Source organism: Apostichopus japonicus, chromosome 2, assembly GCF_037975245.1.
Source record: "Apostichopus japonicus isolate 1M-3 chromosome 2, ASM3797524v1, whole genome shotgun sequence".
NCBI classification, from domain to species: Eukaryota; Metazoa; Echinodermata; class Holothuroidea; order Aspidochirotida; family Stichopodidae; genus Apostichopus; species Apostichopus japonicus.
Genome location: NC_092562.1, coordinates 8,977,396 through 9,005,041, shown reverse-complemented (window position 1 = coordinate 9,005,041; position 27,646 = coordinate 8,977,396). Strand labels below are relative to the sequence as shown.

The 27,646-nt window shown below is 38.3% G+C and overlaps 2 protein-coding genes across 2 annotated transcripts in view; both read right to left on the bottom strand.

Moving 5' to 3' along the window:
• LOC139977022 (glycogen debranching enzyme-like) overlaps nt 1–27,646 on the bottom strand; it is a 70,596-nt gene that overhangs the window by 8,162 nt on the left and 34,788 nt on the right. Inside the window, exons 5-21 of the mRNA XM_071985973.1 lie at nt 26,645–26,774; nt 25,846–26,058; nt 25,136–25,460; nt 23,414–23,537; nt 22,626–22,789; nt 21,927–22,028; nt 21,271–21,426; nt 17,986–18,136; nt 16,905–17,139; nt 16,022–16,284; nt 15,431–15,564; nt 14,534–14,667; nt 13,445–13,723; nt 4,039–4,264; nt 3,054–3,165; nt 2,247–2,382; nt 1,202–1,314 (exon numbers count right to left, since the gene is read on the bottom strand). Coding sequence (XP_071842074.1) covers nt 1,202–1,314; nt 2,247–2,382; nt 3,054–3,165; nt 4,039–4,264; nt 13,445–13,723; nt 14,534–14,667; nt 15,431–15,564; nt 16,022–16,284; nt 16,905–17,139; nt 17,986–18,136; nt 21,271–21,426; nt 21,927–22,028; nt 22,626–22,789; nt 23,414–23,537; nt 25,136–25,460; nt 25,846–26,058; nt 26,645–26,774 — 2,997 coding nt within the window. The remainder of the gene's footprint in view (nt 1–1,201; nt 1,315–2,246; nt 2,383–3,053; nt 3,166–4,038; nt 4,265–13,444; nt 13,724–14,533; nt 14,668–15,430; nt 15,565–16,021; nt 16,285–16,904; nt 17,140–17,985; nt 18,137–21,270; nt 21,427–21,926; nt 22,029–22,625; nt 22,790–23,413; nt 23,538–25,135; nt 25,461–25,845; nt 26,059–26,644; nt 26,775–27,646) is intronic.
• Nucleotides 5,984–7,908, bottom strand: LOC139977025 (uncharacterized). The gene has a single exon (XM_071985984.1). The coding sequence runs from the start codon at nt 7,311–7,313 to the stop codon at nt 6,069–6,071; it is 1,245 nt and encodes a 414-aa protein (XP_071842085.1). The 5' UTR covers nt 7,314–7,908; the 3' UTR covers nt 5,984–6,068.

Here is a 27,646-nt window from a genome sequence, read left to right as displayed (position 1 = left end):
AATATTGTAATAGTATTGCAATACTGTTTCTGTTAGGTCATATCTTAAAATAGAATATCCAGTTTACTCCCCAAATCCATCGACACGTTCCGTTTTCTAAATTTTTCATATGATCTAACGTAAATAAACAACACTGGTATCTTGCATTGTCGTTTTGATGAGAAAGTCAGATAATACACAGAATTATGAATTCTTAGTACAAACTTTTACGGTAGTGTAGCATACTTCATTGTACGGACTGAACCTTTCAGCTACTTTCCACACATTATTCAAACCATTCCTGTCACTGGAATAATTATCTTACCCATTTGACACTGTCATCCTTGTGTTTATTCTTGAAGTTGAGATGATCCCTGATTGAACCCAATCGTCCTTTTGACCCTTTCAAAAAGTCTAATCAAACAATTTCTTTTGTTCATTTTTCTTCAGATAATATATTACTGGTGCAGGACAGCTGCCCCTCCTATGCTTATGAGGAGATCCATCAAATTTGTGAAAGCTGGGTTGGATTTTATAATTGTTTAATTCATACATACCTCAAAGTGACTGTCATGGTGGTCATGATTGCTTAATTCCTTAATTAATTAATTGCCTGATTCATACATACCTCAAAGTGACTGTCATGGTGGTCATGGTTGCTTAATTCCTTAATTAATTAATTGCCTGATTCATACATACATCAAAATGACTGTCATGGTGGTCATGATTGCTTAATTCCTTAATTAATTATTTGCCTGATTCATACATACATCAAAATGACTGTCATGGTGGTCATGATTGCTTAATTCCTTAATTAATTAATTGCCTGATTCATACATACATCAAAATGACTGTCATGGTGGTCATGATTGCTTAATTCCTTAATTAATTAATTGCCTGATTCATACATACCTCAAAGTGACTGTCATGATGGTCATGATTGCTTAATTCCTTAATTAATTAATTGCCTGATTCATATACCTCAAAGTGACTGTCATGGTGGTCATGATTGCTTAATTCCTTAATTAATTAATTGCCTGATTCATACATACCTCAAAGTGACTGTCATGTTGGTCATGATTAATTAAACTTAAGACAAGTAACCACACATAGTAATTGGGTACAAGAAATAACCCAGAGAAACACACAACACACACAGAATGGTACAGAGGTGAGGAGAGGGGCAGTCTGGCAGTGCCACGAAAGAGAAATATATATTTACCGGTTTCCCGTGATGTCACACTATCATAAGGATAATGTCCGTCCTGGTTAAGTTTGGTCAGCCATCTCACGGTTGACTTGCACAGGCCTACAATCTCTACAGGAGAACCGTCCCTGTGAAAGACAAGCAAAAGACAACCGCAGTTCAGATCTCAGACGCTGTAAATAACACATCAACAATGGCTGATATTACCAAATCAACTCTGGCCGACAGATTTTCTTTATCTGAAGCAAGTGGTTGGTTATGTTGCATTTGCCACAATCTGGAAGGTGGATAATTCACCCCAGAATACAATCTATTACCTCAATCCTCTGTTACATTCATCATGAATGATGTAGTCACCTCAGAGGTTTGCAAATGAAACAATAGTACAATACAATAGAAACAATAGAACAATACAACAGAAACAATAGAACAATTATGGAGTGTTAGCTCAATGGTTAACGCCGGTGCCTTTCAATCATAAGGTCCCGAGTTTGAGTCACTCCAAGATGAAAGTTAAATATGAATGTAAGAGACTGACTTCGGTCAGTTTGCGGCTTTGATAAGCCAATGATGGCTTCTTCGCGAGTTCCTGTTTGCGGGAGGATCTAAAATACAATACATTCCATTTTTTTTTAACTACATGCTAAATCAGAAGCAGGTGAAATGATTGAAAAAACAGAGACTGTCCAATATTATGCTTTCAATGTTACCATGACAATAAAACCACACAATAGCTGAAGAAGAGCGTTTTGAATGTGTAAACAAAAATCAATGAAATCATAGAGGAAAAAATTGGTCCAGTTTATCAATCTGGGGTCTAAAGAAATAGGTTTCCAGAGTATTGGTTTTTTTTAATGCTGTACAATTTTAACTGGCATACTGTGAGTTCTGATACAAAATTGAATAAGGTCATGTAATCTCATTAATGAAACAAAAACAGCCTTTAAACGGGTAAAGAAAACGAGCTCCAGTTTCAAAAAAATGAAGAATTTTCAAATTTTCGTCACCAACCTCATTGCCAAAAGTTGGTAAAGAGTCCATTCTAAGTTTCTTTACATACCTAGGAGTGGCTGGTTTTCCTTTTATCCCAGCTATCTCTGATTCTCCCATTTTGTCCATCCATGTCCCACAATTCTTTTCACTTCCTCCAAATGGAAAGCCAGTCTCAAGGTCCACACCTACAGTGACATTGAAACCTGTACACAGAAAGTGGCAAAAATAGTGCATATTATCACTAATACCAAAAACAAAATATATTTCAAGGGGGGTGGGGAGGGCAAGGGTATGAGGGGGGTAGGTTTCATTCACATCTTTTCCTTGTCATTCCCTGAAGCAATAGACCATAAATTGTGGCCACAATGTAATGTTCACTCACAGCGTAGGTATCCTCCAATCATTGTTTCAAGAAACAAACTCTGATGATACATTAAAAAGCATTCACAAAAGGGCTGCAGTAAGTTGCACAATTGTTACCAACCCACCCACCCAACTCCCACCCCCCTACCACCCTCCATCACATCATAGAAGTCGATGGCAATCACTCGTGAACTCAGACTTTCTGAATGGTAGAGTAGAAGGAGATACAAGTTGATGACCACAAGAGGGGGAGGCGAGGCGAGGCGAGGGGAGGGGAGGGGAGGGGGAGGTTTGAGGATCAGTTATAAAAATTATCCGTTTTATGCTTGGTAGATGGAAGAGTGCACAGGGGGAGGGAGGGAGTAAAGATACCCAGTTATTAAAAGATGTGTAACAAGTTATTAATCAAAAGAGACATACAATACAGATAACAGAATAAGATACCTGTAGGGTACAGAACAACAGTTGATATGTTTTAAGAGGTATATGACAATCCATGTTAACATCTTACCTTCCTCTGACATGTTTCTATCTAGTCCAGGTCCAGCATGCCTCTCTCTGTAACCAACACCTTCCACATGCCTCTGTAGGGCCTCTTGTATAACATCGTACAATGGTTGCTCCTAAAACACAGATTTGAGATGGTTCTTATATTACTAAAGAAAACTAAATAAATCCACAGAAAAAGTTGAAGCAAATCTTAAAACTGAAAAGGATATAGATGCACAAGTGAAAACATATTAGAATTGAAATCAATTTTACTGCATTTTCTGTCTCGGTTATCTAAGATGCTCTATCTGTGGTTGTAAGCTTACATCTCTTGACATAGAGATATTTGAGCACAAAATATAATAGGTGGCATTCAGAAGTAACTACTGATGCTTAATACCGCAATAATTACCATTATTTTACAAAGCAAAATAGTGTTCAGTTAACGTTTAGCCTCCTCCGAAACACGCTCTCTCCACACACATTGCATTGAGGCCTTGACTACTTTGCATAGCAGCCACTGGGATGAAGTTGTCATCAAGTGATTATGCTAATTCCTCACTGACTCCCACATTTAAAGAAGAATTCTTCACACCACATAAAATCAAACCACTTATTCTGAAGTCAACCCTTCCAAGAAAAGTAATAATAAATAAAATATAACAAGGTATGAAAGTCATTTTGACACGTAAGTAAACTTGTGGCCATGTTAACCTCAGACAAAGTCTAACTTTGTACAAAACAAGTACAGAAATACAGAATCCCATTGGAAAGTTGGAAGTGAGATCTATTGGAAATATTACCGCAACAAGTATATCCTTCTTTTTATCCTAAAATAAATTGACCTTCAGGGATGAGCCTGGGGTAAGAAAAAAATCACGAAACTTTTCAAAAATTGCAGTATAGGCTCAAGTAATTGTGTATGCTACTGTGTGTTAGGATAATACCTTTTGTCCCCAAGGTAGAAAAGAAATCACGGATATTCCGCGACAATGCAGATAACTTACCACAAATCCAGCTGGTTGTGGTTCACAGTCGTCTGTAGGGTAGAGCCGGGACACTGGGCATTGTAGGATGGTCAGACCATTCTCGACCGTTTCAGTGTAGAGCTGAATGCAATACAGCCAGAACCATGTAGCATCTCGGCAGTTATACCTAGCGTGCTCCCCGCCACCGAGAAGATTTGGTATCAGACCGTGGCGAAGGGTACCCGCGAAAGCTAAAATTAAAAATCTGAATGAAAAAGAGAAGGATATTTAAACAGTAACAGACTGATTTACCTTTAATTAGTTGCTTAACTGCTACGTAACTCTATGGCTCTTGTTTTCGGGGGAAGCAAATCAAACATTCCTAAAATGCTTAAAGTTCATTTGCCTGAATGGTAATAACATACAGAAATAGTCTGTGCAAAAAGAAAGACATATCAATTAATTAATATGTTGCAAGTTTAAATGAAGAAAGAACTGTCTCACTTGGTACGGGTGGGCGAAGAGAACAGGGTGTGGGGATTGGGAATGCAGTGAGAGGAACAGAATAGGGAAAGGGAGAGGATTGGGGACAGGGAATAAGGCCGGCAACAGGATGAAGACGGCTCACATTATAGAATCTCATCCTGGTGTATCTAAAAATGAAGAAATAGTTCTACCAAAGTCACAGGTATATATATTACAAGCGCATTCCCTTTGACTAATCACATGAATGCTTTACCCTTTTTTAACATGATATAGTTGGCTGGAGTATTTGTCAGAGCTACTAACGTGAAGTGTATTCTGAAGAACACCAGCTTTAATTCAAACATACTCTATTACTATACTTGTCCTGTAATTCTTTATGGCTGCTTTTATTATAAGGGAAGCCTCGCAAATCTAACCGCCATGTCCGGGCCGGTGGATTTTTCCGCGGCTATAATGAGCACAGCAACAAGCAGATAATGAGTCACACTTGAGTGCACACTGTCCCCAAACTTCCCTCCACGCGATACAGTAATATTCACAGCCGCGGTCAGGCTTTTACTAAGCCGTCTAGAACACAATAGCGAGTTGAACAAAAGAGCTAGGCTCTAAAGGTATCTTAACGTTCCACAAAGATAGTGTGTTTATACGCCGTATTTTATCCTTCTGCATAGGCAGAAGTTCCGTGAAATAAGTAAGTCAATGTGAATTAACAGTGTAGGAATCTACAAAGCTTGTTTTGGTAGGGTGGAGCACAATTGGTCATATTTTCATGGGAGGGTGTATTACAATTGCGTTTACGGAATTTCCCTTCGCAACGAAGTTTTTCGACTGCACGTGTCATGATCATACAGGGGCTGAGCTATACAGCAGCTAGTTGGTTCTCTGCTTAGTACAACGCATGTATGCAACCACAGTCATAGATATAATCGCGGTCACACACGTCAAAAAAAAAAACAAACCTGGAAGTACGTATGGTAGGTTCGAGATTAAAGTGAAGATTCATTATTTTTATGGCGGTACGAAAGATCGGGAACAGGTTTTTCTTTTCCTGTGGAGTTCTCCCAAATTTTACTTGTTCATTGCCTTATCTGTGTTTACCTTAACCAATTATTTATTTTTGTGCAAAAGCAATCACTTGCTCGTACGGCATGCATAACGTTCTTGACAAATAAAAACGAGTTGTTGAATTTTTAAGTGAATGATAAAATGACGCGTTGTGTTTCTTTCTTTACTATATATTTAATTATTTAACATTGACGGGTAAGGTAAGAGGCTCTGAAATATAATAGCTAAATATAAAAATAAAATAATCAATAAGACTAAGAATACAAACGTGAACAATAAAAAGATGGCAATGAAAAAGGAAAAATAAAATTCGATATGGACAATTTTCAATTAGGGCTCGATTTTTCCGTACCTAACCCCCCCCCCCTTCCCTCACCTACCCACTCCCAAAAAATTTCATTGTGCCGTAAACGGTACTTTTACAAACAGCATCACATGTAGGGCAATTTTTTTCTCATTTATAATTTTTTTTTTGGAGGGAACCGACGACATGGGTTTCTGTATGGATTCCCAAGATATTAGCATCTCCTCAAGCGCTTGGTCTTCGATCGCCCTTCCGTTGTCTTCCGTATCTCGTGAATTATTGCGTTGTGTCTGCTTTCGTCTATGGCGGATGAGTAAATGTACGATTTGCAAATTTTACAGGCTGTTTCTGAAGCGGATGGTGATTTTCGATGGCAGGAAACCGGTGGTACGCTTTCCACTTCACTTGCCTGCAAATATGTTAGGAACCGCTCCTGCTCAACAGCACGATGGGGTGTGGGGAGGCCTCCTATCCTTCGTAGTTTGTCCATCGCTTCGGTGGCCCTAACACTGTAAGTCGAACAGTGAGAGCAATCTTCTGACTCACACTTCATAATTGTGAATTCACCCGGTTGGCGGTCGCAATGACTGGCAATGAATTTCAGTTCTTCCAAAATATTTGGGTAGTCCTTCAGTTTTCGTTTGCCGCCCTTAGCTACAACCGTGTGGATATCCTCATAATCTGAAAAATGCTGCTTCTCATGAGGGGAAACACCTCTTGACGTAACAGGGAAGCCATTGAACGTCATACCGTTCCAGAAGACATCGAGCTCATTCAAACTGCGACGAAAAATTTTCTTTTCTTTCTGTTGCTTCAGATCTTCCGAGATATCGGTCTGTTTGCAAGGTGGCTTATCGTCACCTTCTAAAGTTGCTGAAAGAGTAACCCCAGACAGCTTCCTCGATAACGGGGCCCAGGCGTGCTCGATTGGGTTAAATGCAGACTGTCCGGGTGCATAAGTTGTACAACATAGTAGGTCCAGGTTCAGCTCCCTGAAGAGTCTCTGCAGGTAAAGGAGTACAGTCCAGGACTTAGAATTCCAATCTGGGCCACCATCTGTCAACAACACGACAATTGACTTTCCCTGAGATGATTCATCTCCCAGTATCTCCATGAGATTGTTTGCATGACGCTGGATGTTCAATGGCATCTCTTTTTGTATCATGTTCCTCATGAACAAAGGCCCACTTCGGGGGAATGGATAATGATGACGGCCATCCACGTCCTTGCAAAGTTCAATAGGTGTCTTTGGTTCCAGCTTCATATAACCAACTGGTGTTACTTTGTACCCGTTTCCAAGAGGGAAGTCATGGTCAGGGTAGTTCGGCATATCTTTTACAGGGAAAACCTTTTGCAGTTGGTGGTACTGACTGACAGCTAGAGTCCCAATGTGGATCTTGTTCATGGTATCACATGAGACGGCCACGGAGTTTTGATGGAATTGCATCATGAACTCCATCCGATACTTCACCCGAGCTGCAAAGAAATGATTTTTGTCGCTCTCCGTACGTACATTATTCGCCTTACTCGCTACTTTAGCGTCAACTTTTTGTGCATATTTTGCAGCAGTTAAATGGTATGAATGTCTAGGCGTAAACAAGTATCTCAATGTGGATAGACCGATATTATCAAGTCCATTTACTTCCTGCAAAACATGCTCACGAATTTGCGGTACAGTCGATCCGCAGCTCACTCCAGTTTCTGACCTTCTCCTCTGGTGCGCCGAATACCCATTTTGCTCGACGAAGTTTTTCACAGCTGGTAGCAGTTTCGCGAACTTTTCGGTTAAGGCTTTTCTACCGGAGTTTGCCCTTGCTCCTCTGTTTTTCACACGAGGATCAGAACCTTTCTTAACTCGAGGAGACGGAAACTTAACGTCTGGAAGAGGCACCTGCAATGTACAAAAATAAAATTATAAGTTATTCATGAAATAGGTGAGAAATGCGTAATTGTTCTTGTATTTATTCTTGAGCACCTGGTGAAAGATTGGATAAACTACTTCTTATTATTTAAAACCTTGGGTAATATTCAAATAAGTCTTAAGTTCATTTCCACACATCACTGTACCATACTCATTCATAAAATATATATTTGTGGAAGAAACAATTCATTGAGTTTTTTTATTTATCTGTTTTGCGGTTACAAATTGCATCGCACTTAAAAAAGTGGCATCAATAGCATACACGTATGAGACAACGGAGCGAGTGGTGTCAATGTATATTGATGAAGAAAAACTCATTGACCATTGGAAAGACTATATTCGGTTAAACGCTGAAGGTCCGATAGGCATTGCAGCTTGGATAAACTTAGCAAATTGCATGACCAATAGGGTAACGCCAACGAACATGTCAGAAACGTATCATATGTTTTCAAAATAATTAATCTATTACACACACAATAATCTAGCGACACGGTCCTATGTTTAAAATAGTAAGTTTTATATACAATTTTAGTTAAGCATCAGCATACATTCATTAAAGTGGTTTTTCGTGGTGCACCCTGTGTGTTTCCGCTTTGTATAAAATCCTACAAATTGATCAATAAAAGTCACGTAGTTGAAAAAACCTGAAACCTCTATTTTAATATAGGTTGCTATCTGCAGAATAAGCGGCTTGGAAATTTTACAAAAAAAAAAATCACAGAATAAGTCATTTACGCTAAAGAAATGTAAGTATAGGCCTAACATGCATGCATGCAGGAGAAAGCTGTAGTGTATACTTACGTTGCTGTTATGGGTTTCAAAATGATGACGAGGAATTTCTTGTGGATCCATACTTTCTCAGTTGCAAGAATTGACAAAATATCAAATTTGTAAGATAGGTTCAAAGTAATTGCACGTTATATCACTACCGTCAGGTTTGTAATACTTTAAATGAATGCCTATATGCATATGACTTTCGCGAGAAGTAACAAGGTGGGCTGACTGACAACTACGCATTGCGTAATCGTTGGAACTTTTGATAATGCCGATTGCAATTAATAAAACATAAACTGTGCCCCCGGATCATGGTCAGCGTGGGTTAATACGGGTTGGGTCTCAATTTGAATGGACCATGGAAGTATTGCCTGGGTTAAAACTTTCATGAATGGGCAATCTGATAATACAATGAAAGATTTCATGCAGGCTTTACGAAATGTGGCTTACTAGTTAAGTAGTAAAGTATAAGCCACATTTTAATAAAAAATAAACTGTGCCGCCGGATCATGATCAGCGTGGGTTAATACGGGTTGGGTCTCAATTTGATTGGACCATGGAAGTATTGCCCTTGGGTAATACTTTCATGATTGGGCAATATGATAATACAATGAAAGATTTTATGCAGGCTTCACGAAATGTGGCTTACTCCAACTTTGGTCACTCCAGCTTTGACATCTCTCCACGCTATTCGAAATATTCAGCTTTTTGCGACCTAAGTCACAATGCCTAAAATCACTAATATTAGGAAAAGTTGCAAAGTTTTAATTGAATGGCTTCAACCTGAATCGGACAAAGGTCGGCAGTCAACTGTGCTTGCGAAAAAAATCATATCGTTCGAGAAAGGTCTTCGTGAAGGTCAACAAGTTTTATGCCGGTGGGGTGCACGAAGATACCAAGCCATAGTGAAGAAAGTTTACAAGAAAGGTGAGACTGTTTATGATAGACATTTTCTTTATGATGTATTTTTTCATTATCTGTTGATTTGTCATAAGGCACGTTATGAAGCAGAATTCTATCTCTGGCCGTCACAACGGCAAGAAAATGCTTCAAAACTAAATGTACTCCAAGACAGCTGTTCTAAGATCATATTAGAAAATTCAAATAAAACAAGTTTACAAATATTTAAACATGAGTCAACATAGGCGTAGGAGCCCAATTTGATTTGGGAGGGCTGAAACGACTTGCCCGAAAAATATAACCAAAAAATTTTGCAAGTTGCATCTAAACAATCTTTTTTTTTTAATCTCATGTTTTAGAAATTTACACTTCCCCAAAAATTTGGTAAATTAGAAGAAGAAAAAATGGTAACATCACTTTGAAGGGGAAAAATAGGACAGTATATTTTTAAGCTCCTATTAAGTTACCGTATTTATTATTTTAACACAGTACTCAGATATACTTCTAGAAAAAAACATACATTGTTCGACGACACGTGGGTGGGATAATGTCGCTATGTTGGGTGAGACTGCAATTTGTCTCACAAAAAGTATGAAAAATATCAAAAAATATGTTAAACCTGTACTCACTGTAAAAAAATGTTGACTGCGTTTTTTTCTGTGGCCAAAGATGTCGATAATCGGTGGTGTTTCATGGAAAAATTCGGGCATTATGATGTTTAATAAAGAAAATAATTAGGCCTATATTAATATTAATGTCACGAAACAAATAACACAAAAAGTTCTCCACGGAATTGTCGGTCAAAAATTTGAAAAAGATTCGGGCCAGCTACTGCATATTTATATATATATCATTTTTCTCCTCTAAGGCTGCCCGAATTTTTCAGGAATTTTGTCCGAATTTCTTGTTCTCTGTGGGAAAAAATGGGGGGGTGTGCCCCCCACCGCCTCATATAACTATGCGTGTTATTACCCTTCCCTATTGGTTAAAATTATTGGGGAAGTCGTTACAATAATAATGATCATAATCATATCAGTTTAACCATTGAAAAAAAAAACCTTACATTATTTTTCTCAGCATAGGCCTATTGCCCGAATTTTCACAATAATTTTTGATTGAGGGGGGGGGGGGCTGCAGCCCCAACCCCCATCCCCCCTTCTTCCTACGCCTATGTGAGTCAAGAGGGATTCTGAAGGTTCTTTACAAAATCTTTTTTCATTACAAGATGCTTTTTTTTACAAAAACTTTTTTATTTACAACTTTTTTTTTTTGCATTGTCTTTTCTTGCAGTTCCTACAGGTGAATTAATTAGTGATCCACCTATTCAACCTGTCCTAACCACAGAAGGAAACAAGTCTGCTTCAGTCACAGTAACACAAGAGGCTCTGGACACTCCTGATGAATATACTACCCCTACGCAACCATTGTCCATCTTTCAAAGCACCATTCCAAGGAAGTCAACACCCGTGGTAATGTCAACCGAGGTTCAAACCGAGGGCCAATATGTTACTGAAAATGAATTGGCAGATGTTAAGGAGCAGCTCAGAAACTTGATTGACATTGTGGTACCTGAGCTAAAAACTATTAAGGATCTGCTCCTTAGAAATCAAGTGACAACGCCACCAACAACCCCATCCACCCCACAACTGTTGGCTGGGAATCATGTGCCACTGTATGGCCGTATGGAAAATGGGAATATAATAATGACAATAGAAGATGGACTTGTTCCCAATGTAGTGCTCGAGAAGACTCTCTACGAGAAAATGTTTTACCGGGCGAAGACAGCAACTTCCTTTGCCAGACAGTTGATGCCATTTTTTTATAGCAAGCATGAACTTTTAACGTCTAATTTCGATGGTGGGAATGTCATTACTGGAAACGGACATATTATAAAGGACATGCTTGAAAGGGCAAGAATGGCATCCTTGCTCAAGCAAGTAGAACTGGAATTTCCAGGCAGCACGCATGGCAAGATAAATATGGGGAAACTACGAGACGCTATTAATGACAGATGTCGCACAGAGATACGGAAGAACCTACAATTTTGAAGAAACACAGGGCTGGTTTTTATTATTATTTAAGTTTCATTTACTCATCTCTCTGATTAATTCAAAGTTTTTGTTGAAAATTCTACCAGCACGTCTTATTTACTATTGGGAAATAAAATACACACAATACTTTAATGCATTTTGTAAAATTAAAATAAAAACCGCATCTAATAACCATTCTATGTTAATAGTTATCATATCATCTTGTGCTAACGTAATAATAATACAACATTCACATTGGAAAGAATCAAAGATAAATAAACCACACCGTTCGTCGATCATCGATCTTTCCGTGTTAATTTCACTTTTTTTTCTTCTCTGTAAAAAAGAGGTGAGGAACGATAATAGGGATATTTGGGAAACGTACTTTTTCATTTGGGAGTTTGTGTGTGGGGGGGGGGGCGTTCAAACACATATTTGGCCACCTCTTGAATCCCACTCACTTTGGAGTCCGATAGCGAATTTACTTTAAAACAGTCTCCTCACCCTCCCTTCTAACCCGCGTTTGCTCGCTCAACTTGTATCGCTTGTTGCTTGCATTAAAACTCTCACCGGATAGTCACTTATATCTCTATGCGCGTGGCAGCCTAACACGTACACTAAGTCAATAGAGGAAATCGAGCCTAGCCATATGTTTATTCGCTGAACCTGTGTCGCAGTAGGCTGCTACTAAAATTATCCGCTGTTTAGGGGGCTGTACTACTGTTATGCAGAGATAAACGTTACGGTCACTGGTCGTTGTAGTTATAAATATATATGGCGTAACTTAATTGTTTGCTTGACTTGCTTGATATGTCAACATGGGTTTTCCGAAGTTCTTGGGGCATATTTTAATGCAAATGGCTAATTCACTTTTTTAATTGTAGTTACGTACCACTCGTTGAACAAGGCTATAGGCAAACAACGTACAGGTAAAGGCTATACTTATGTGTTGTTTTTATCGGCCTTTCGAGTAGCCGATTACACGAAAAACTCACGATCGTTGATAAGAAATTTTATTCATTAGTTTTGATAACGTGGAAGATTTGCAAGAGTTATATTTAGTATTGAATCTCGTACATTTGGTTTAGTGGCGGATTTTAGTGTATAAGGCAATTTGCAACATAAACTAAAGCTCTATTGACTGTCAAAACCGCCAAAGTTAATCCGGTCACTTGGCCAAGTTTGCTCATTGTTTGTGAACAATAACCAGCCTTGTGTTGTCAAGACGCTGTGCTCATTACTCCGGCTAGCAACAAGCTTGTGTGCGTTCAACCATGGGACCAATATGCACATGCATAATGAGCAAGGGGTGCGAGTTTTCCGCCGGCCCGGAACCGGCGGTTAGATTTGCGAGGCTTCCCTAACAATTAATAAACCTTCAAGGGTATGTTTAAACATATTGAAATCTTAAACCTTCAAGGGTATGTTAAAACAGAATGGAACCTTAATCCTTCAAGGGTATGTTAAAACAGATTCAAACCTTAAACCTTCAAGGGTATGTTAAAACAGATTCAAACCTTAAACCTTCAAGGGTATGTTAAAACAGATTCAAACCTTAAACCTTCAAGGGTATGTTAAAACAGATTCAAACCTTAAACCTTCAAGGGTATGTTAAAACAGAATGGAACCTTAAACCTTCAAGGGTATGTTAAAACAGATTCAAACCTTAAACCTTCAAGGGTATGTTAAAACAGGTTCAACCCTTAAACCTTCCAGGGTATGTTACACAGGTTCAACCCTTAAACCTTCAAGGGTATGTTTAAACAGATTCAAACCTTAAACCTTCAAGGGTATTTTAAAACAGATTCAAACCTTAAACCTTCAAGGGTATGTTAAAACAGATTCAAACCCTTAAACCTTCAAGGGTATGCTAAAACACAGGTTCAAACATCAGAGTTATTGATCATTATAACTGTTTATCCCTGGGATATTTCAGAGTGCTACTGATTGACTCGTATGACTCACTTTGCATCTTCATATCTTCCTGTGACTAGTAGAAGTCCAGGCACAGCAATAAATGTGTCCCTACCCCAGGATCTCATGAAACCGGAAGCAAAATGTGGCAGACCGGCCGCCATGGTGATCGCACCCTGGTCTCTCTTTCCATTATCTTCATTCAAGATGGTAGGGACGCCATCCACCCTTGGTGACAGTCCGGGGAGGGGGGCATTCCTGACTTGTCCGCACATCTGGACTGAACCCAAGGCGAGGGCTCGCACAAAGGTTGAACCTTTGGACACGAACCTGAAGTAATGAAGAGTACAACGTACATTACAATATTCAATCTCTCAGTGGTGTAACCTCCTAGAATTACACAAATCAGATATTTTGTATTAATGCTGGGCTCTTTCAGGTGGCTGCACATGTGCTTGTTAAGCTAGAGTAGCAACGCTGATCAATCTCAATATACTCTGATAACATACATTGCTGCATCACATAAGACCACATAGTGACATATATATATGTTATGACTTTTGGGTCTAGAGGTAAATATCACATACATGTCACCTTCCAAATTTCATGTTGCATTAATTAATGCATTGCATTAATGCATTAATTAATGCATTAATGCATTGCGGTAATGCATAGGTTATATGAGGTGAGGGAGTACGCACTGTGAATTTCAACTTTTAAAGTAAGTAACATTTATTTGTCATTATGAACTCAAACCATAGTTTACGTATTAAGGTAAACATGTGAAGGGGGCACATAACACAAATCATCCCATTCCCCCTCTCTCATACCACCCCACAAACACCCTCTCTTTTTCTCCATCTATGCTACAATCAGATACAAAGAAGTGAACTACATGTAAATTTCTTACTCTAGATATTCTAGCTCATGATTAATAAAAACCAAAATACCTTGCTATTGTCAGATCTTCGGAGATCCATGGCCTCTAACATAAGTATAAATCGAAGAATGATTAGAGAGATAAACATATCCCTCTCCATCTCACTCACTCCCTCTCCTCCTCACTCAGTCCCTCTCCTCCTTACTCAGTCCCTCTCCTCCCCTATCGGTCCCCTCTCCCCACCTCTATTCCTCACTTACTCTGACATGTTTTCCCAAGCTATGTCCAGCAATGCTCTGTAAGCGCCAGTAACCAATGCATCAAAGTAGCAGGGTATAAGGTAACGAGGGATGCACCTTAGAGGACCAAAGGCCATCTCGAACCACTTTCCTAACTGAAATAAAATAAATGAAAAAAAAACTGTTAGCAAACTGCTTATCCACTAGAGAGCCTGTGTAAGAGAATGTGTAAAGTAAGTTGGCCTGAAGTTTCGATCCTAGCAGGATCTTCTTCAGAGGCTAAATGACAAGTGAAAATAAAATAAATGGAAGAAAAAACCCCAACTTATAACTATGCTCGCCTTTATTTCCTTCTGATATTCCTCCTTGTCTAATCTGTGTTTTTGAAATCCAAATCCCACAAACAGCTAAGAAACATCTTGCTCCCATTTGGGAGCTATCCTAAAGTCGTGTCTGGTAGATGTCATTTGGTAAATCTGTGATCTCATAGTACCATCAGGATCTGAATCCTTGCACTTTTCACTTTGTCTCTCTTTTAATATTTCCATCGTAGAAAGTTCTGAACCTAACTCCATCATTAGGTCATGGTTAGGATCTTGAATATGTTAGATTGAAAACATCTCCATGACAGAATATAATAAACATTGTAATCAGTCAAGACAGATACAACACATGTGGCTCCATGATGTCATAGTTAGACTTAATCAAGTCTTCCACCTTCGATGTGAACATTAACATTTTACATTTAACATTAACATTTAGAATTATAAACATTTCTCCCAAATGGAAAAAACATATTTCTTAAATGTTTGGGGAAGTTGTGAAAGGAAGTTATCTCTATCAAATAAGGCAATAACTGATGTTAGGTTTTGGAACTCCTTCGATATGACTTCATCATTTTAACTGGTTTATACTTACAGCTCTGGTACCACTGTGCAGCTTGAGCCTGTTTGCTACGTATTCAAACATCCAGTCACCCTGACGGAGGTTGTCGCAGAGAGGGTGACCAAGGTCATTCTTCAGGCGAATATCTGCCAAAACTGACATGAAACCTGAACGAACACAGTAAGGAAATGGATGACTTAGTCTTGAATGTGTCACAGTCCAAGGAAAATATGAGTGCTATTAAAGTTTGAATAGCTGTTATGGTTTTTATGATGTTCACCATTGAAATTTGCTTAATCTCTGTTAGGCTCCTTTAAGGCTAATTGATGATGGCATCACCTACTCAGAGAAGGCTTAAATATTACATTAAAAAATTACAAATTCTAATAACTCAAGCAAAACATGTTGTTTCAACTTCATATACTCAGAGAAGACTTGAAAATTCTCATTTTTGATGAAACCAATTTGTTATTTTCTCATTTGATATAATCAATTTTGTTATTTTCTCGTTTGATATAATCAGTTTTGTTATTTTCTTGTTTGATATTATCTCTTAACATAATTCCTGAAACTGAATTAAACATCGAGGCTGTTTTTTTGTTTCACTAGAGGGAGAGTACAAACCTTGCAGTCCACAGTATACCAGGTTACCATGGTTGGGTACATTGTATCCACCCGAGCCTTTCCCATCGGACTCCTCCTCTGCGCTGCATCGGTAGAGAATTCTGTTCAAGTCTGTTAGAGATAGTTGACTTGCGATGGCGTAGAAGGAGCTGGTATTGTTCTGGGTGGGGTTACCACTGAGGGTCCTGACCCTGTACCCGAACTGCGCCAGGCCGGAACGGAGTGATGACAACGCGGCCCTGGCAGCTGGTAGCAAGGACACTCTGAGGGAGAGTGTGAAACATGACATCAATTTATATGCTGTCATTGATGCAGAAGAAACAACAAATCTAAGACAGTAGACAAACAGTAGACAAACAAGTAGACAGTAGACAAGACAGTAGACAAACAACTCTAAGACAGTAGAATCAATGCCAAGAGAAACAAATTAAGAAAGGAAATGAATAGAAGATGCAGAATTACTGTACCTTTCAATGGTCCTTCCTTAGTATCAACTCAAAACATACCTACTGTCCTATATACCCAATCCTTAGAATATGAAAACTTCTTCTATTTTAGTGCAATGAATGAAAAATAAATTGTCCCTCAAATACAGCTATGAACTTGCCTGATCAGTAAGCTCCTTTTTGTGAAGACTTTTATGGAAGCAAGATCATACAAGCTACTCCAGGTTTAAAAACCATTGATTCAATCAATTGGCATCATTTGTGAAGTAGTCTTAACCTGCAACCATGATGTCAGGTTTGGGGTCACTAAGTCACCTCTACCTCCATGGAGGAGAAGGTCAACATCCCACCCCCATCTCTCCACCCCATCCCCCACTATTGTTAACCCAACACCCAGCCGAATATTATTAACCCAAAAAGGTGAGGGAGATGCTCACTTGAAAGCAATGACACTCCCAGGTGGGAAAGACACAAAATCAAGTTCCTGGACCAGATCGCCTGCTTTATCGTCCATGTTATGAAGTTCAACCATCTTGCTGCTGAAGATCTGAATGTGTTGTCTCATATCGACCTCGAAGGAGGAGAGACCGTTGATGTGTGTGTCACTCTTCTTGTAGAAGGGGGCGTCTTTGGAGACGAGTCTGGCCTCCAGAATTATCTCTTCCACTTGGCCTTCATTGAGAAAATACAAGATGAATAAGCAAAACAGATGATATGAAGTTATTATGTCTTGCAAACTTAGCACTGATTGCTGTGATGGCACTGTGTCATCTTCCGCAAAGCAAATTGCACAAAACTCTACGAAATGTTAGTATACGTTAATAGATTCGTGTATATGAAAATTCAATCAGCTGTAACAATAGTAGCAATAGTTATTAAAATATTAATTTAAATATATGAGCTATGTTGTAAGACTCATGATACACTTAAATCACATTAAGTAAAGTCCACTCATTCACTGCTCGACTGAAAAAGACTCAAAACAACTTGACTGTCATGATCTTGTGTTTGATAGTCATTTCATAATCCTGCGTCAGTCTCCTGCACACAGTCTCCCACACACTGAGCTGCTGTCTTCTGTTAATGGGCGGGTACTAGTTCACTTCACCGGCAAAATTAGGGAGTAGTTACATTTGTTGGCACTGGGAAGTTGAAGTCATGAACCACACTGCACACTGCTTTGAGTGTCGCCCACAACCAGTTGCAGAAAAGCTACATGTTGAATTTACAAACAGAAGTCAACTTAAAAGTGGTAAAATCTTTGATTAATCGTAGTTGTAAGCACACACACTATCCACACTATCACACTATCCACCATTACCCATGCAAACATGTTCGAGTAAGGTCGGGCAACATTCCATCAGGCAGCCAGCTTTAGACACCAACAAACACTGTTGTAACATTTCTACACTACTCTTCAACAACCTAGGAATCAGATCACGACTGCCTTTTAAAATATAACGCATAACCTGCATGGAGACAAATAATCACTTTGAGCAAACCCTGTCATAGGCTCACCTGGTATACACAGTGGTGCTACATGACCAGTGTAGTTGGCATTCTCCGGGTGGTTGAAAGCTGTCCGAGCTACCAGTATGACTGATTTGTGAGAACCGGGACTATGCCTGGTCACTGCAATAATGTTCTCATCTAACTGGTCAACATAAACCTGGTAAGAATGGTGGAAATCTTTCTTTTATGTTATATTTCGTATAAAATCACAATATTTGAAATCCAATGCCAAGATTTTTATTATTAGAGAAAATGGAAACAAATGGAGATCTTGTGGAAGAGTTCATTTCCGACCATGTGACTACAAAAATGGTTACCTCCGGTAGAAAAAAATAATTCAAGTCTCAAGGTAGCCATCTGCACTTAATTCCCAAATTTGGGTGAATTTACCGACAAACAAGGTTTTTTCATAGTACAATACAGGAAGTCAATTATCTGCCACCTACTCCCCTCTCCCCTCTCCCATTCCAACAAAAACTACTTTTACTCCTTATTAAACTAAATGAACATTACATAACAACTAATAAATAATACTGTATGATTCTTTATAGGCCTCCTGACCTTTACACATAAGCAGTTATTGCAGGATGTAAGCTTATAATACAAACGCCATGATTTCAAGTATTTAAAATAAGACTTTACCAGTCAATTTACTAAAAAGGACTACATTGTCATAACATTTCAGTGTCCACCAGTACCAAAAACTACATACCAAAATTAGCCAGAAAAAAAACTGTTTTTGAAAGTGCCAACTGGAATGTTATGATCATGTGCAAGTTAATGGTGTATCGGTACAGTAAAGAATGTCTTTTTTGATTCTTTTTTGATGATGAACAAACTATCCATTCAAAGAGAAAGTACAAACTCCAAATCAGAAATCAAACCTGCATTCTTACTAAATAAACTGCTAGGCCATACTAGTAAAAGAACAATGGAAAATTGGTATGTTTGCTGTTCTATCCAAAACTTTCTCTGTTCTTTTCATTTTGTTCTTGTTGTAACCAACCTTTCAGACATGTTCCCCAATATTTCAAGGAGAAAATCAATGACAAAGTAGAGCATCTGGAATGAAAGTTAACCTTAGCTGTTGACACAAAGAGCATTCACTTTGTTTCAATATTCTTGTCTTAAGACTTCCTTAAATACTAGCAAAGATATTTTTGAGGTTTACTAGGTTGTTTTAACTGTTTGCTGTTTTTATTGGGTTTCTTAGTTGTTTTTACTGTTTGCTGTTTTTATTGGATTTCTTAGTTGTTTTTACTGTTTGCTATTTTTATTGGGTTTCTTAGTTGTTTTTACTGTTTGCTGTTTTTATTGGGTTTCTTAGTTATTTTACTGTTTGCTATTTTTATTGGGTTTCTTAGTTGTTTTTACTGTTTGCTGTTTTTATTGGATTTCTTAGTTGTTTTTACTGTTTGCTATTTTTATTGGGTTTCTTAGTTGTTTTTACTGTTTGCTGTTTTTATTGGGTTTCTTAGTTATTTTACTGTTTGCTATTTTTATTGGGTTTCTTAGTTGTTTTTACTGTTTGCTGTTTTTATTGGATTTCTTAGTTGTTTTTACTGTTTGCTGTTTTTATTGGGTTTCTTAGTTGTTTTTACTGTTTGCTGTTTTTATTGGGTTTCTTAGTTGTTTTTACTGTTTGCTATTTTTATTGGGTTTCTTAGTTGTTTTTACTGTTTGCTGTTTTTATTGGGTTTCTTAGTTGTTTTTACTGTTTGCTGTTTTTATTGGGTTTCTTAGTTGTTTTTACTGTTTGCTGTTTTTATTGGGTTTCTTAGTTGTTTTTACTGTTTGCTATTTTTATTGGGTTTCTTAGTTGTTTTTACTGTTTGCTGTTTTTATTGGGTTTCTTAGTTGTTTTTACTGTTTGCTGTTTTTATTGGGTTTCTTAGTTGTTTTTACTGTTTGCTATTTTTATTGGGTTTCTTAGTTGTTTTTACTGTTTGCTGTTTTTATTGGGTTTCTTAGTTGTTTTTACTGTTTGCTATTTTTATTGGGTTTCTTAGTTGTTTTTACTGTTTGCTGTTTTTATTGGGTTTCTTAGTTGTTTTTACTGTTTGCTGTTTTTATTGGGTTTCTCAGTTGTTTTTACTGTTTGCTGTTTTTATTGGGTTTCTTAGTTGTTTTTACTGTTTGCTGTTTTTATTGGGTTTCTCAGTTGTTTTTACTGTTTGCTGTTTTTATTGGGTTTCTCAGTTGTTTTTACTGTTTGCTATTTTTATTGGGTTTCTCAGTTGTTTTTACTGTTTGCTGTTTTTATTGGATTTCTCAGTTGTTTTTACTGTTTGCTGTTTTTATTGGGTTTCTCAGTTGTTTTTACTGTTTGCTGTTTTTATTGGGTTTCTTAGTTGTTTTTACTGTTTGCTATTTTTATTGGGTTTCTTAGTTGTTTTTACTGTTTGCTGTTTTTATTGGGTTTCTCAGTTGTTTTTACTGTTTGCTATTTTTATTGGGTTTCTCAGTTGTTTTTACTGTTTGCTGTTTTTATTGGGTTTCTCAGTTGTTTTTACTGTTTGCTATTCTTATTGGGTTTCTTAGTTGTTTTTACTGTTTGCTATTTTTATTGGGTTTCTTAGTTGTTTTTACTGTTTGCTATTTTTATTGGGTTTCTTAGTTGTTTTTACTGTTTGCTATTTTTATTGATTTCTTAGTTGTTTTTACTGTTTGCTATTTTTATTGGGTTTCTTAGTTGTTTTTACTGTTTGCTGTTTTTATTGGGTTTCTTAGTTGTTTTAACTGTTTGCTATTTTTATTGGGTTTCTCAGTTGTTTTAACTGTTTGCTGTTTTTATTGGGTTTCTTAGTTGTTTTTACTGTTTGCTATTTTTATTGGGTTTCTTAGTTGTTTTTACTGTTTGCTATTTTTATTGGGTTTCTTAGTTGTTTTAACTGTTTGCTGTTTTTATTGGGTTTCTTAGTTGTTTTTACTGTTTGCTGTTTTTATTGGGTTTCTTAGTTGTTTTAACTGTTTGCTGTTTTTATTGGATTTCTTAGTTGTTTTTACTGTTTGCTATTTTTATTGGGTTTCTCAGTTGTTTTTACTGTTTGCTGTTTTTATTGGGTTTCTTAGTTGTTTTTACTGTTTGCTATTTTTATTGGGTTTCTTAGTTGTTTTTACTGTTTGCTATTTTTATTGGGTTTCTTAGTTGTTTTTACTGTTTGCTGTTTTTATTGGATTTCTTAGTCGTTTGTATTGTTTGCTGTTTTTATTGGGTTTCTTATATATTTTTATTGTTTGTTGTTTTTAAGTGTTTTTCTCTTGTTTTTTTTTCTTAGTTGTTTCACTTACCTGAGTGTATCCAGATCTTCCAAGTGTTTGATGAAGATTATTTAACGCAGCTTTGGCAGCAAGAATACCGCTGGATAGGTTGACCTCGCTGTCAGAACCGGCCGCAGTTTCAGGATTCCATGAGCAGTACAATCGATCGTCCGTAACCACATGTATCTGGAAGTTTAAACACATTCTAGTGGATAAGGAGTGGCATTCCATGGGTAGAAAACTTCTTAAATTTTCATTTTAATTCTTAACCAGCTACCATAAGGTGGGGTATTCAAACAGGAGTACCCAGTTGAGATTTCAATGTTGTGCACTGACCAGTACAGACGCAATCAGGTGAAGAGTCCAGTTTGCAATGTTGTGGTCAAAAATAATGATGGACATCAGACAAACTAGCACTTTAATGTTCTGGGTGCAAGCCCTAGCACATCAATGTTCTGGGTGCAAGCCCTAGCAGGTTAATGTTCTGGGTGCAAGCCCTAGCAGGTTAATATTCTGGGTGCAAGCACTAGCACTTTTAATGTTCTGGGTGCAAGCCCTAGCCTGTCACAAATGGGGGTTTTGATCTATGCAATAGTTGTTTGCATGAATCTATTGGGAAGTATAACTTGGTTTTCGCATTTCGTGAATTAAATCCAACCAGATGCTTTTGACACCTTTCTACCTACCTGATGAGGAACAAGATCATCAAATCCCTTTGTTGTTCCAGTGGCGCAGGATGCCATACTGACTAATGCTGTACTAGGAAGTGGATCATAGATGGATCGGACCTGGCAAAGAGAACAAACAACAGAGAGAGACTTGAACCTTCTAACAAAATACTCAACTGTATACTTTACAATACTTGTAAAATAGTCAATTTACCAGCCTTAGCAGTCCTGGAAAGTTTCCTTCCTAGAACTGTATTTCTCCTTTTGCTACTCTAAACTTTCCATTGCACACCAGCCAATTACCCCCCCCCCCCCCGCCCCCACCCCTCCCCACTCCTATGTGCAAACCCTGGAGATTTCCAAAGAAAAACCAAGAGACTGGTGCCAAAAACCTGGGAATTTTACAGAACAAAGTAATTGTTTAATCATTCTACCACAGCTTTTGTTAAGCTTAGTATTTCTTGGCAGCTTTCTTTGATTACTTACACAAATTAATATCCACAGCTCCAAGTAAACCTGCTTGCAGTAAACCTGTCTTTGTTTTACCAGTTTAAGATATGGCATGTGAGATTTGGAGATCCTAACCTTGAGATGACACACAAAACTTTGAATCTCACTGTAAATCCCTGAGAGCTGGCAGGTCTGTCGTCATAGCTACAGGAAACTAACTAGAAGTTAACGTTAGAGGAAATAAATTCTTTTCATGTGTTTTCATACCTCAATGGGGCATTGGTTGTCATGTGTGACATCCATCAGTAGGGCATGTGCTATGCTAGGTGAGAGTGGTCTCTTTGGTGGCTGGATGAATGACCCCACAGGCTCTCCACCGTACCGGTAGATCAGACGACCCTGTTCGTGGGCATCCCCAGCACTCATGGCTTCTACGGGTCATGCATGTAACAAAAACAATAAGGTCAAAAAGAAGGGCATGACTGAATATGTATAGGCATAATATGCAAATTTACATCCAGCCAAAAAGTCCACAAAATGTTCAAGCACATAGAACACAGAAAACAAGGGTCTCAAGGAAGGCCGTTCTTTTTATATTTCTCTATATAAATTGTTTTCATATATCAATCAACCCCACCTTATATTGCCTGCAAAGCTTTCACATTTCCTTGACCCCTACCCTCCCAAATGTAAGAAAGATTTCCTTGGAGCTCTCTTGGGCATTCTTACATAGGAAAGGATAATGATAACTAGTTCTGTTTTAATAAGTATCAGGAATGGAAACAATTAATTTGAAAGAGAGTTCGAGAACAGACAAAGTTCAAACATCTTTCACAGGAGGGCAAGGAGTCGAAGGTTGATTATTTTCGGTTGCATTTTGCAATTTAGTGAAAAATGACTATTAAATGCATAATAGAAACAATTAGATATTTCCTTTTTATTCTAGGGGTGGTGGGTGGGGAGGAGGGAGGGGAAGTTGGGGAGGTAGAAGAAAGGTAATAACTAGCTCAAAACACTAAATAGATAACATTTCATATTAAGGCAGAAAACTATACCTCTGATCAAGGAATTAATGCCAAGCCTGTTGACAAAGATATTATCAATGTTCTCTGAAGCTGTGAATAACTCAGCGATGACATAAAGGTCAGACCTCACCCTCCTCGCCTCGTCCAAGAGATACTGTTAATGACAAGAACATTCACTCTGATTATAAAGGGTGATAACTAGAGCAGAATGATGTGTCAACATTTTTGTTGTTTATTGTTATCTGCATATCTGCTGCATATGAAAATAAACAACAAATTGTTGTCATAGTTTAAGTTTAAGCTATTTCAACAAGAATGCAGAATTCACATTTCATGTAAGTACAAATTGTCTTGCAGAGTACAAAAAGCCTAAATTATTGGAGATCTTGGAAACAAAGAATTGAAGTTGTATTTAAGATATTTCTAGAAGGATTGCTTTTACGAACTTATTGTGCGCCATCTAGTTTAAGAATATAAGAATTGGGGTGAATACTGATAACTAAACCATGCAGAGTAAGAATAAGGTACTTCGTAGCTTTCAAACTGAACATACCCTAAACAACCTACTATAACACTAGTTGCTCTGGGAGGAATGTAAGCTGGGCTGTATAAATTAATGCATTAAGTTACAATAACACTTTCTTGAATGTAAAATGTTGTTTGCACACCTTAATGTGTACATGTCCAATCATGGCTTGTGACAAAAGATATGAATTCATTTTAAGACATAACTTTTAAATGCCTAAGGGTGCTCTTACACTAGATCCGGATCAGAAAGAAAATTGAAGGAGAAGACTTGGGCAGTTTTTTGACGCCGTTTGCAACATACTCTACACATGATTCAAGTATTTCAGACATTACTTGCGGCAGCCGTGATGGAAGAACAACACTGTGTACGGAGGGCAAGGTGGATGGAACCAAGGACAGATGCAAACTGGGATCATATGTCTCAGCATTTACATGATGAAACGATGCATTTCAAACTAACTTAACAGCTTCTACAAATCTTTATGAAAAATCACACCTACAGTAGGGATAAATCCAGCGATTAAATCGGCAGTGACGAAAATGACTACGCAGAAGGGTAGTTGCGGAAGATAACGTGACGATGAACATGTGACTGCGAAGGACTGGAATTTCATGCAAGAATGCATGTGACGTAACAAGGTCATCTGACATCTCGGGTCACCACTGTTGATGCGGGAGTGTTTAAATCGCAAAATTGATATCGACGTCCAGATCAGATCCTGGTCTCTGCCAGCATCAAAATGAACTGCGTTTACACTACAGCCGTGATCTCGATGTCAGGATCTGATCCTGATCCGGATCAAGTGTTAAAGCAACCTAATTTAGTTTATGATTACTACATGCATCTCTTCACTCTGTTATCTACATTGACTACTTAACACAAAGTCATCTGAAAATTTGTCTTAATCATAAGAAAGTGTATGAATTTTATTGCAGTGGGTAAGCAGATTTTTGACTTGGTGTTTCCAATATCTTCCTGTCTGTTTAATTACAGTAAGTTGGTCTGACGTTTCGATCCTAGCAGGATCTTCTTCTTTTTTTTTTAGCCTCCGAAGAAGATCCTGCTAGGATCAAAACTTACTTTTACACATTCTCTTACACAGGCTCTCTAGTTGATAAGCAGTTTGCTAAGTTTTATTTTATTTTTATTTTGTTTGATTACAGCTCAACACCAACTTGCCAGGGAAGAGACAACGGGTTGGGAGGGAGGGGAGGGGGACTCACTTCTGCTACATGAATAGGTGTGCTGTGGCAGTTATCGATTCGGAAACCGTGAAACATCCTAGCGACGATTCTCGTGTATTCCATCATGTGGTTCCACAGAAATGGGCAGTCCTCCGGTTTCTCTCCGTACCTCAGTTTGATACTATCTCCCCAGTTTATGAGCTCCCGTCGAAGGTAAACCTTAGACGATGACTCAGCAAAGTTTTTGAGAGGGTCGTCTCCCATCACCCAGCCATTGCTGGCCATAATCAAGGGAGCTCTGTCAGTGTCCATCACAGCTTCTTCTTCTTCAACTTCCATGGTGGGTCCATAGTTGCGAAAATAGCTGTCAAAAATCAGAAAATCAGACCAGAAGACTGGAGGAGGTTGTGGATCAGAGCTTTGAAAGTAGAACATGAGACAATCAAACTCCCTAGCTAATAACTGGAGAGGATGATGCTGCCGTATTGACATTAGGTACAACACTAGGTCACACTGCATAGAGCATCATGTAAAACATGTAAAACATAAACCTTAGGGCTAATACAAGGCCATATGTCATTACTCCCAAATGCCCATCCTCTCATGAAAAAGAAAAAGGCAATGTAATTGATGCCGTCATCATTTCATATTATGTTTAATCTGACTCTTTAATCTGCTTCCTTCTTTAAGGACACACAGGTTCAATAAAAGTGAGTTCTTGCTCACTGTACTTAAAAGATGTTACAAACCATTTCACGAGAGGGTTTTCCTCTGTAACTTTGGTCAGCCTTGGCCCGTGGTCCTCTATGTGATGGTAGCGAACGTTGGCAATCAGATTATCGACCGCGTGCCTCAGGTCTTCATTCATGGCCAGGTGGGCATGGTGGTTGAGTTCGACCAGGTGGTGTTTGAAAGCCGAGCAGCATTTGTTGATACGTTCCTCTTCGTCTTCTGCAAACTCTCTGCGGGGCAGTGGTAAGGGGAAAGGTAATAGGTCAGTTAACTTCTCACTGAAAGCTGGAAAATTTCCCATTGAATTGCATCTTCTATCATTTTGAGCTATTCATGTAATACTCACACATAATCAGATAAACCTCTAAGAGATGTTTGTGGTTACAACTATTGCAAATCAGTTTCACCTAAAATTTGAGTTCTTAGCAGCTAAAATCTTGTGGAGGAAATTTTGTGTCCCAGAAGTCAGAACTTATTTAGCAGACAAAGGTATTCATATTGTGTTTCAGGTTCCTCACCTTTCCTTGTATGGCAGTAAAAGATTGTGGCAAATTTAAGGCGGGCAAAGGACAGCCTTAAGATGGAAACTAAAATTTTGCCTTCTAAAAGTTGGCCTCTTAGTTGACTTCATTTCTTCTGTTACTTTCTGTGGGAGGAGGGGAAAGTAGAGTGGTGGGGAATGGGAAGCGGGCGAAGCTAGGAACGTTGAAGAGGTGAAACAGCCTGCTAAGAACAAAATTAAAGCTTGTGTGTGATAATAAGCAAAGGGATGCCATTTTCAACCCTGTAAACCTGAACAATAACTTGTAACTATACCTGAATATGTTGAAGTGTACCAACGCTAAATCCATATCGACTTGTGAGCCTAGTCTCTTGTACTCTTTATCCTGAACTAGGGTGACCTTCCAGGGTGCACTCTCATGGGCAGGGTGGACTTTGTCTGTCGCTGCAATCAAGAATTAAAGAAGAAAAGAACTTAAATACCAGCTGCTCTTCACCAAACTATCAAAAAAGCTCTCACATGCAGAAATGACATGAACCTTTACATGTCCTGTACCACGCTGACATGCAAAGTAACTTCATGGATAGGTCGTTGAGGGGCTGCAGCATTATGTACAGCCAGGATGCATAGGATATAACCTTTACTACTGTACCAAGCTGATATGAAAGTAACTTTGTGGATAGGTCGTTGAGGGGCTGCAGCATTATGTACAGCCAGGATGCATAAGATATAACCTTTACTACTGTACCAAGCTGACATGCAAAGTAATTAACTTCATGGATAGGTCGTTGAGGGGCTGCAGCATTACAGTATGTACTGTTCAGCCAGGGTGCATGGAACATTTACCTTTCTTGCTGTGGAATTTCACACAATAGGCACTGCAGTATCACACAGTAGGCAGTTCTGATCTGCCAAGACAATCTCTATTGTTTGCTACTGATTCACCTCCGTGCTGCATTCAGGTTTTTGCAGCGACTGCAGCTGGTCTTTGGACATGGTGCCTTGGTAGTCTAGGTTGGTACTTTCCTGATTTCAAGGCTTTCACTATTTGACCCCTGGTGACCCCACATGACCTTTTACTTTCACCAAAACAATTAGCTTTTTGTACTGAATGTGGTACTTCTACACACTAAAATAAGAGGTCCTCCCAAGCTTTCCTTCTTGAGATATCGTGTTACAAGGTTTTCACAATTTGACCGCTGGTGACCTCAAAATGACCTTTGACCTCCATGAAAAACACTAGGGGATCATTTTTCTCACTAAGGGCTACTAACAAACCAAGTTTAAAGGTCAAGCAACTTTTAGTTCTTGAGATA

Bases quoted from the DNA above. Each gene is read 5' to 3' on its own strand.
- LOC139977025 (XM_071985984.1), bottom strand. From the start codon at position 7,313: ATGGAGTTCATGATGCAATTCCATCAAAACTCCGTGGCCGTCTCATGT.